The sequence below is a fragment of the Marmota marmota genome, unplaced genomic scaffold, assembly GCF_001458135.2.
Source record: "Marmota marmota marmota unplaced genomic scaffold, marMar, whole genome shotgun sequence".
NCBI classification, from domain to species: Eukaryota; Metazoa; Chordata; class Mammalia; order Rodentia; family Sciuridae; genus Marmota; species Marmota marmota.
In genome coordinates, this window is record NW_025999891.1 from 2,594,148 (window position 1) to 2,604,852 (window position 10,705).

Sequence of the window (10,705 nt, forward strand, 5' to 3'; positions counted from 1 at the left end):
GTGCCCAAGATACTCACTGCCTCCCTCTTCTTTCTTATAGTGGAAGGGCTGGAAACAAATGCTCATAAATACTGGAATTCAGACACACACAGCAGTTCAGATGAATGAACTAGATTTATATGTAGCGATACCAACATGTTATGAACCAAATGTTGATTGAATTACAAAATGTGACATACATATAAACCTATGCACATTTTGAAAGTACATGCAGTGTCATAAAAAGATATAGATATGCAGTAAAAATATAAACTACAGTATATAAGGTACACATCAAATGCACAAGAACAGCTGCTTCAGAATAAAAGGGGAAGGAAAGGGAAGGGAAGACTTCACCTTCACCTGTAATAAATAAATAAATATATAGATAGATAGATATAGATATTTTGTTGTTGTTAAAAAAATTTTGCCAGGGACTGGACGTGTAGCTCAACAGCAGAGGCCCTGGGTTCAATCCCCGAAAGAAGAAATGAAGGGAGGAAGGAAAGTAAAAGAGAGACAGTAAGGAAGTTAGTTTTGGTATTTATCTTCCAAGTTTAACATCTGTTAATTCTGGGAGGTGCTTAAACAGTTGTCTGCTGTTATTCTCTAGATTTTCTGGTTTAAATGTCTTTCTGATGAAGTAGCAAGGGGGTACAGCTGTTGCCAGGCTTTGTCAGAGGTTTCTACTTCCCCCCGCAAGGTGCTAGGAAAAGCAAGCTGTCCCAGAGCCCAACTCTGGTCTATGCTGCTCCCTGAAGAATCCTTGGGCAGTTCAGGGATTCTTGAAAGAGGCTGGGCAGGGGGCTGGGTGCACTATCAGCTGGGCCTAGAGCCTCCCAGCACCAAGACAGGCCTTTGTGGAAGTTGGTGGGGCTGGGAGACAGGGAAGCCAGAAAGGACAGTGAAAACTGGGATGCCCGGAGAAACCAAGGCCAGAGCAGTGCAAGTCTCAGCAGTGCCCACCCCCCAGGGGGGCGGGTAGGTAAGACTTTTCAAAAAGAAAGTTTCTGGGTGGGGGCAGGAAGAAGTGGAGCTCCTGTTCTTCTGGGAGAGTCCTTCTGGGAGACACAACCTGTCTGTGTCCCAGGTTGTAGGAGATACACTAGACAACTGCTTCCTAAGGCAGAGTGCAAATCACTGAAGCCTTCTTCTAGGAAAAGGCTCTCCATGCCCCCCATTCCATGAAAAGGATGAAGCCTGGTGGCCTGGGCTGGCTTCCTCCACTGAGCCAGGAGCAGGAGCCATTTGTGCATAGGCTGTGTGTAGGTGTCATGGGCCATCCTAGGACTGCTGTCTCCACAGTCACCCTAAGCATGGAGGGCCCAAGTCCTAGTCTGCCAGGGTCATTAACTGGAAAGTAGACGTTGCTTGGAAACAGCAACTTGGCACTGGAGTGATCTCATAAAACAAATAGCAGAGATGCTAATTCCCTTCTCTCGGTAATGAATAATCAAATATAGAGAGACTTTAGCTGAAAATAAACTGCCTCCAGATGCCCAGCTTGCCCCAGCTCTATCTAGGCCCTGCCAACCCCATAGCCCCAGGAGCCTCAGGCATAGGTTCATGAGGCTGTGGGTAGGAATCAAACTCAGAACCAGCCCTGTGGAGCTGAGTCCAGAACAGGAGGCTCTGGTGACAGCAGGGTCCAAGTGATAAAAAGAACTGGAACAGCCTTTCCACTCTCCTCTGGCTACTCAGCTCTCACCTCTGGTTGGCTCTCTTCTGCCCTCATGAAGGCTCAGGAGAGGCTTCCCCTCAAGTCAATCACTTTAGACTCCTGGGACCAGAAAAGGATGACTGAGTGTTCACCATCTCTGTACCAGGGAAAGCATTTGGGTCCACTAGAATCAGAAGTGTGACGTTCCCTTGAAATAATGCCTTCTGTAGGTGGCACATGCCTGTAATCCCAGTGACTCAGGAGGATGATGCAGGAGGATTGCAAATTCAAGGGCAGCCTCAGCAACTTTGCAAGACCCAGACTCAAAAAATAAAAGGAGGCTGGGCATGGTGGCACACGCCTGTAATCTTAGCAGCTTGGGAGGCTGAGGCAGGAGGATCGTGAGTTCAAAGCCAGCCCCAGCAACTCAGTGAGGCCCTAAGCGACTCAGCCAGATTCTGTCCCTAAATAGAATACAAAAAAAAAAAAAAAAGAGCTGGGGATGTGGCTCAGTGGTTAAGCATGGGAGGTTTCATTCTAGGACTAAATTGAGGAGCTCTGGCAGAGAGAGAGAGAGAGGGAGAGAGGGAAAGGGGGAGGTGGTACTCTCCCAGAAGCACCCACATCCACAGGCTGTTCCCACCGTACCTGGAAACACTCCCAGGGAGTCAAGGTTCCAGGCCCAGATGCCCCATTAAGCACACACACCAAGGCTTGCACCCAGGACTCAGAGATGACTCAGGCCTTCAGGAGGCTAAGAGGGCTCAGGCTGGTTAGTCCTCTCCCAAGGCCCCATTCATTTGCCAGCAGCCCTATCAGGACCCTGCCTGAAGTTGGCTCCCTCCGTGGGAGACTCACCAGCTTCTGGAAGAGGTGGCCCATGGTGACCTGGCTGTCCCACTGCTGCACCTTGGGACAGAGGTTGTCATAAAACTCCTTGTGGATCTCATAGATGTCCTGGATCTTGTAGAAGATGGTCTCAATCTGCTGGATGGTGAGCACAGGCTGGGACGTGGTGGCTGTGGCCTTCAGGGGTTTCATGGGCTGGGAGAGGAAGAGGAAGAAACAGCAGAGGTGGGGGGTGAATAAACCAGAGTATCAGCCCAGTGCAGATCGTGGCACTGATTAGTGCTTTGTGCAGCCCAAGTACTGCCTCAACAAGGCCACCAAAGGCAGGGCACCTGAAACGTAGTTTGTACGTTGGAGCAACTGTCACAGGCCCCAACAGGCCATCCACAACAAGGGTGAACTGATAGCCAGAACCTGGCCCAGCAGCCAGCGCACAACCCCCACCCCCATCTGAGCTCACAGCATCCGACTCACGGCCCCCTATGGGTTTGCAGATCGATTTCACAGGATCTGCATCTCCCACAATGGCCTCATACTCTGAGTCACAAGCTTTCTTGTCACACTTCCATAGGAGGGAGGGTTGCCTGGGAACACAACTACTTAGCTGTTTCCTTTCAAGAAAAAGAATGTAGTTCTAGGACTTGAGGATTCACGACCAGCTCAGATACACTGATAGTTCAGCTTCCTGTCACCTATCACAGGGAGAGGAGCAGGTAGCATACACACCACCCTCCTACTTCCCACACCAGTGGCAGACATTGCTAAACGATTGTAATGATCTTTCCCACGGAGCATGGCTGCGTTCTCAGGCTCTCTCTCAATGCCTGAGTTGACATGAAAATGAAACCTATCTATCATCCCCACTTGTCTAAACCAAGATGCACCAGGACCTGCAAGTGCAGAGGTGAGGTGACAGACGAGACGATAACACAGAACCATTCTCCAGCACTGCCTGGGATAATGCAGCCTGGGTACACTCTCTTCAGTGTGACCCTCTATATTTTCTAAGTCACCTACAATCAAGTTGGGCATTCTAGATTACAACTGTGGTCCCAACTACTCAGGAAGCTGAGGCAGGAGGATCACTGGAGCCCAGGAGTTCAAGACCAGCCTGGGCAATAGCAAGATTCCACTGCAATCAATCCATCAATGAAATAAATAATTTCATTGTGTAATAAAATGGATAAGTAGATAAAAATCACCTATAATGAGTAAATATTACTTTTATAATCAGAAAACCCCAAGGATGCCCAGACTATACCATGAAGGCCCTACAGGGGGACAGGGTCTGGAAACCTGCCATATGGAGAAGACGTGGGGGAAGGTACATTTACCTGGAAGAGAGAAGCATGAGTCAGATATGGCTGATGTTCTCTTTGGTGGCTGTGTGGAAAGGGGACCTAGACTTCATTTGCATTACTCAGTAGACTAAGGAGTCGTGGGGAGAAGTGAGCCAGGTTTGAGCTCCCTGGAGCCATCTCCCACTGTCTCCTGGATGAGGTAGTGAGCTTCCCAACAGGAACAGCATTCTAGAAGGGAAGGCGGAATTCCCCTGCTGAAAGTGCTGCAGGTGGGAACACCCACACTGAGGGAGACCAAAGCTATGCTGGCTCCCTCCCAGCCATGACCACCCGCTTGAGCTGGCCACAGCAGCCACACCTCCAGCCAGGCTCTGCCCCATCCTCCCTCTGATGATGGCAGAGCCCAAGTTGGTCCACAAAAGGAAGTCTCCTCTACTCAAACACCCAGACAACACTCTGACTCTGGGCTTCCTCTTCCTCTGAGCTCTACAAAGTCCAGACACAATGATGGAGGCAGGGAAAAGCAGACTCTCTTCTGCTGACCCTCTCAGTGCCAGAACCAATGACCCTCAGCATTGAGTCCTTGCTGGGAAGAAGGGGTGGGGTTGAAGCTGGGGCAGGCCAGGCAATGTGGGTTTGAGTTCCAACCCTGCTACTTAATAGCTGTGGGCAAGTCACTTACGAACTCTGGGCTTAACATCACCAGTGGCCTCATTTGTAAGTGGGATAGTATTACTTTCTCAGGAGAACTGACGGGAAGATCAAAAGCCATGCTTTACATGAAATATCTAGTACGTGCCAATCAGCAAGTGTTAACTGCTACTATTACTATTATTCACCCCACATATAATGTATTGCGTGTCCAACATGAGGCTAGGCCTGGGGTATTCAGTGGTGCATAACACACACACAATCCCTGTCCCCATCTAGTAGGCTTCCCATCTAGTAGGGCAGACAGACAAAACCTAAGTAAACAATAAAACATCTCATGACACAGAGCAGTAAGTGCAATGAAGGAATTAGGGAGGGGACCCCCTGAAGCAGGATGGTGAAGGACAGCTTCTCCAAGAGGGGACATTTACCCTGAAACAGAAGCATGGGGGCCCAGTATTGCAGACAGACTTCCCTAATGCCTGGTCCTGAGGTAAGAATGAACTTGATGAGAAACAGGAGCTGAACAGGTCCTTGAGCCATGTGCAGTGGGGTAAGGGGACAAAGGGGGTTAAAGCAGAACTGGATGCCTCACAGGCAGGGCCAGATCACACAGGGGAAGGAGTGCAGCCTCCAGTACTGGGGATTGTACCCGGGGGGCGCTCTACCACTGACCTACATCCCCAGCCTTTTTTATTTTTTATTTTAGGATAGGCTCTTGCTAAGTTGCTGAGGCTGGCCTTGAACTTGACATCCCCCTGCCTCAGCCTCCTGAGTTGCTGGGATTATAGGTGTGCACCATTGCACCTGGAGAGAAGTACAGCTTTGATGGTGCAATGGATCATGCACTGACCCAGATTTCCCTGGAGAGATTCAGGCACGTGTGTGATAGAGGTCAAATATTCAGATTAGTTTTTACAATCCATCATTTCTGCAATCTATTTGAGTCAATCAGATCAACACAAATGAAACAATTTAGGAAATAATGCAAGATGGAGCTATTACCCAACTTGGACTATAAGTATCAACCAGGTGGCTACAAGGTTGTGCTAGAGTAGCGCAGGGGCTTCACAAAAAAGACAGGCAGGAGCTGGGCCTTGGAGGTTGGGAAGATCAGAGCAGGTCAGGGGCTGGGGGCTAGATAAGCTTGCAGGCAGGGAAACAGAAGGTGCCAGGAGAAAGCATACTGTTCTCCCAAGCCCAGGCAGAAGGATGCAGAACTCGCCCTCGGGTGTGAGTTTATCATCTCTCTGCAGGATTCAGTGGAGGGGCCCAAGTTGTCAGAGTCCCAGAACCACTCATCCTTGACCTGCTTTAGTGCCATCCCCATTGCAGAAGGAATAAAGGAAATGAAGGGGGGGGGGAGTCCCGGGAATGCAAAAAGGATCAGATTTCTCAGAAGCTGCTGGGGAAGCAGACACTCATCTGCTGCCCATACAAAGACAAGGCACAACTACTCTGCTTCCTCCTAAACTTCCCACTCAGTCTACAAAAGGGGAAGAAAAGGAAGCTCGTTGGTGGTCAGTCACATGGACCAGCCTGCACTGGGGGCATAAACGGTTCTCACACCAGATTGAGGACCTTTGCTTCTACCCTTGATTTCATGTGTGGGGATGGGGAAGGGCTGGTCCAGGTTCTTAAGGCCTGTTATTTTTACAGATAAAAAGGTACAGGCCTCAGGGGTAGGAGGGGCCCAAGGGCCAGAAACCCTCACTGAGCTTTGACCCAGCACTTCTCTTTTGCCACAGAGCTAGCCTTTCGGGTACCTCCTCCCTCCTCCTAGATCCTGCTGCAGAGAGCAAGGGTGGGACCCTGGCTCTCCATTTTCTCAGGGAAGAATTCTTAGAGAGAACTCCAGGCCACCTCAACCCTGGCTCTTTATTTCCCAGCTCTTCATTTCTTCCTGAGTGCTTCTGCATGTCTGCTTTGTGCCCCAGCAACTGGCCTTTCAACACAGGGGAAAGAAACCTGCCCACTTCCTCCAGCTCCCACCCCAGAAGGCCTAGTGGCTGTCAGGCGTGTCTGCTAACCTATCACCTGGGCTCCTCCTCACAAGCGCCCAGGGAGGAGAGATCATTGACCTGTTGTACAGATAAGAAAGCCAAGATGCAGAAGGACTCTGAACTCCACAGCAAACTGCCAGAGTGAAAGTCTACGAGAGGAGAGCCAGTGGGGACCGTGGTGGCCACCCTGTCCCAGTGGTGGGATGTGCTATGGATAGCAGCCCCACACAGCACAGGCAATACCCAGAAACCCAGCCCCAGATACAGAATCACAGCACATTTGTTTTTCTGCTTCCTTCACTACCTCCCACCTCAGCCCAGGTTCCCAGACCTTGCCTGTAAAAAGAGTCCAGCAGGAACCAGGAGGGTTCCAGAAAATTACCAAGCCTGACCTCAACCAGCACCCCAGGGACTGGAACAGATGTCCCTATGTGACGTCTCCCTGTCCTGTGTTATGTACAGTCTTGGGTACACACACTCAGCCCTTTGCATATCAGGAAGTGTGAAGGGGAAAACACACACACATACACACACACACACACACGCAGAGCAGTGGGAATGGGGCAGGAGGGGAGTGTGTGCTGAGTTCCCTGCCCCCCCAACCAGGAGCCAGACAACCCCAAAGAGCAGAGGGTTTAACTCCCTAGTAGCTGACAGGGGAGGACTCCTGGCTCACGGAAAGGAGAGGGCTTGACTCCTTATCTCTGAGGTTTATCCTCTGAGCCTATGGCTGTGGAGGGTTCTGCCCCCTCTTCCTGAGCCCTCTAGCCATAGACCTGGCCTCCCAACTCAACCCTCCCTCACTCCCACTGGCCTCTGCTCAAGACAGAATCAAGTAGGGGCCCAGAATGAACAATTTCAGAGTGGGGAGGTGGGGAGGGGTGGAGGGGGTGCCCAGCTTCACAGTTTTGCCTTTGAGGCATAAGCTGTTGGAAAGGCAGGGCAGGGAGGAGCTGTCTTGGCCCCTAAATCTGGTCTCTTTGCCCAAATGAAGAGGCCTAACGGGGGCGGGATAGCATCGGAGTGGCAGGCGTCTGAAGAGGGCGGCACCTCCCCCGTCCTTCAGGGAAAGGGCTTGTCGACAAGACAGGATCCTAGAAGCCCTAACCCGTCTTCTCTGCCATCACTGGAGACACTAACCGTGTCATGTAATGCTCAGGTTCTGTTCTAAGAGCTGTATGTACAAATTCATGTCATCCTCATAACAACCCCATGAAGAGAGCACTATTTGTGTACCCAGTTTACAGATGGAGAAAATGAGGCACAGAGACTCATTCACCTGCTGAGGGCCAAGAGCTAGTAAGCAGGCAAGAGCGGATCCACAGCCAGGCATTCTGATTCCTTTCGGGTAGGCACTCTGTTAGTAATGACAATCATGTCCTCTTTGGGGGGTGGGTATAGTAACCCAGTATATAAGGTATTCTTATGTCTGCTTGATAGTGTGCCTGCCTCCTAACAGTTGAGTGTCTTTAGTACCCAGAAAGGTATAGGTCCCCAAGAATCACCTGACCTAACCCAGGAAGAGAAAGAAGGTAATGGTATTGCTGAAGCCCCAGTTTTAGTCACCTGCAGTCAACCACTGTCTGAAAATGTCAATATTTGTTTTGACTCTTCAAGAGAGACAAGACACATTCCCATGCTTTTTATTATAGTATATTGCTATAATTATTCTATTATTAATTATTGTTCTGAATATCTTGCTGTAATTGATAAATTAAACTTTATCACAGGTGCGTATAAGTAGTAAAAAAAACCATAGTATATATAGAATAGTATACATACTATGTATATATAGGATCCAAGGTTTCAGGCATCCAGTAGAGATCTTGGAACACATCCTCTGTGGACAAAAGGTTGCTAATGTAGTTTCATCTTCACACAAGGAAACAGAGGACCAAGGGCTTGTGCATAGCTTTCCAAAGACAGTGGTTTTCAAACCCTCAACATGCATAAGAAAGAATGTGGGGGCTGGGTTGTGGCTCGGTGGTAGAGCACTTGCCTAGCATGCGTGAGGTACTGAGTTCAATCCTCAGCACCACATAAAAATAAATATATAAAACAAAGGTATTATGTCCATCCACAACTAAAAAAAAATTTTTAAAAGAATGTGAGCTTACGCATGCATACATATGCATACACATATACATACAGATATACATGTGCAACAAACCAAAGGTTCTTGATGCACATTGATATTTTCTTTCTCCATTTGTTTTAATATGCTGGTTCAACCCACTACACTTTCACTACCCACTAAAAGGTGCAATATGCCTGCAATTAATGGCAGAGTAAACACAAATAGCCTAGTATACCGTGAAGTATCTTCACATTTCTGTAGTCATTCCTTGGGTAATAAATGTCTCTGGAAAACTGAGGAACAACATCTCCTATCACGGCAAATACACGAACGTGTGTCTTACCCGTAGGACCGAGTTTTACTTATCTTCACTTACATTTTTTAACTCCTCCTTTTCTGATAGTACCTTGTGCCCCAGACTACAAAGCGCCCAGGGGAAAGAACTTTGCATGCCGCAATCACTCTGCATAATATCCAGACGCATCTAATAAGCACTTTCTTCACACGCACAAACACCTTACATCTGCACAGAAGTTTGATCTTTGGAAAACATTTTCATGTTGCCCTCCCAATCTGAATCTCACAACAGTGCCTCCATCTTGGAAAGGACCCTGGGATGCATCACTATGGAGGACTCAGGTTGGTCTAATGCCCGAGTTGTGATGCTTCTCAAAACGACAGACAGCTTCCACCTTGCACTTCCTGACACAGGGTCTCTGGGCTGGTGCTGATGTCTTCCTTCCCAGGGAGGAGGAATGACTTGGACATTGGTCGAGACTGCCAGGAGCACAGCATAGAGGAAGGTGGCCAGGCGCCCACCTGGATAGAGCAATGTTGATGTCCTGGTCATGGGCAATGGGAGCATTTGGCCCCCTGACCTGTGCTGTTTCTCCTGCCCTTCCCAAAGCAGGGTAATGAAGAGTCAGAGCTGAGGGGAACAGGTGGCCCCATGCCCAGCAGTAAGCAGAGTCTCTGTTTGCAGGTAAGGTCCCCTTTCCTTTCCAACTCCAAAAGCAGTTCTGAGCATGACATTGGCAACAGGGGAACAAGGGGTCCCCACAGCAAATACTCACCAACAACAGGGCTTCCAACTGGTTAATGTAGATCTCTTCACTGGCCAGGAAGCCAGAGAGAACCAGCTTCCTCATCTCCAGGCCTTTCCCTGCCTCCACCTGCAGAAAGCAAACCAACATCCAACAGCTCATGAGAAAGAGAGCAAAATCCCTAGAAGACTGTTGCTTTGTCTTTTTCTCTCTTCTTTTAATAAACTCTTTCAAAGGGAATAAGAGTCAGGCATTATTACAGAAAATTTGAAAAATACAAAAATATAAAGGCAAGAACTATTGCCCAAATTCCTGTCCACATCTTGCTTTATTTCCTATCATTTTTTTTCTCCCTTTCCTTATTTACTACCCACCCCTCCAGTCACCCCTCCATCCAGCTATCCTCCACCCATCCTTCCATCTATCACCCTCGCCAAATTTGTCACGGTAAGCAGGACCACAAGGACCTGCCCTCATGTCTAGTGAGCAGTGTAACTGGGGAGAGAGATGAAGACACATATAATGGAAAATTAGTCATGACTGAGGCAGGGCATGGTCACATGGGAGGGCACAGCAAAGGTCACAATCTAAGTTTGGGGAACAGACAGGGGCTCACAGAGGAAGTGACATACAAACTGGGGGAAACAGGCAGAGAGAATGGGAATGGGCACGGGAGCCCCAGCCTTATGACCATTTCTGATGAGATCTTCCTATCCCTCCGGGGGGATCAATTCCACAACAGAGGACCCTTTCCGTTTACCTGTGGTAGCCCCCCAGCATTTCCTCATTGTATAAGCCACAGACCCAAGCTAGCTCCTCCTGCTTCCTAAATTCCTGCTCTATGGTGGAGATCATGCCCTGTCTAGCCTTGAATGCCCATCAACTCGCACAGTGCCTGGTACTGAGAAGGTACCCCCCAATTTTTCTTCGGTAAAAAAATGTGTAATTCTTCTCATCATCCGAGATCCATACGAGGCATTCCTGGCCCCTCTCTCCCTTTCCTCCACCACATTTCTAAAGTGTTTGACAACATCCTTCATCAATTCTTCCCCTCAATTCCATCCTCTCCTCCCCTCTGCAGTGGTTGAAACCCTGAGGCCCACTCAGCCACCTGAATTCTAACCAACCTCCACCCCACCCTC

General features: G+C 49.0%; 1 protein-coding gene across 1 annotated transcript in view; it reads right to left on the reverse strand.

The window, feature by feature from the left end:
- Abr (ABR activator of RhoGEF and GTPase) overlaps window positions 1–9,697 on the reverse strand; it is a 70,657-nt gene extending 60,960 nt beyond the window's left edge. Inside the window, exons 1-2 of the mRNA XM_015500936.2 lie at window positions 9,594–9,697; window positions 2,498–2,683 (exon numbers count right to left, since the gene is read on the reverse strand). Of these exons, the coding sequence (XP_015356422.2) occupies window positions 2,498–2,683; window positions 9,594–9,668 (261 nt within the window). The 5' untranslated portion in view covers window positions 9,669–9,697. The remainder of the gene's footprint in view (window positions 1–2,497; window positions 2,684–9,593) is intronic.
- Window positions 9,698–10,705: the final 1,008 nt, after the last annotated feature.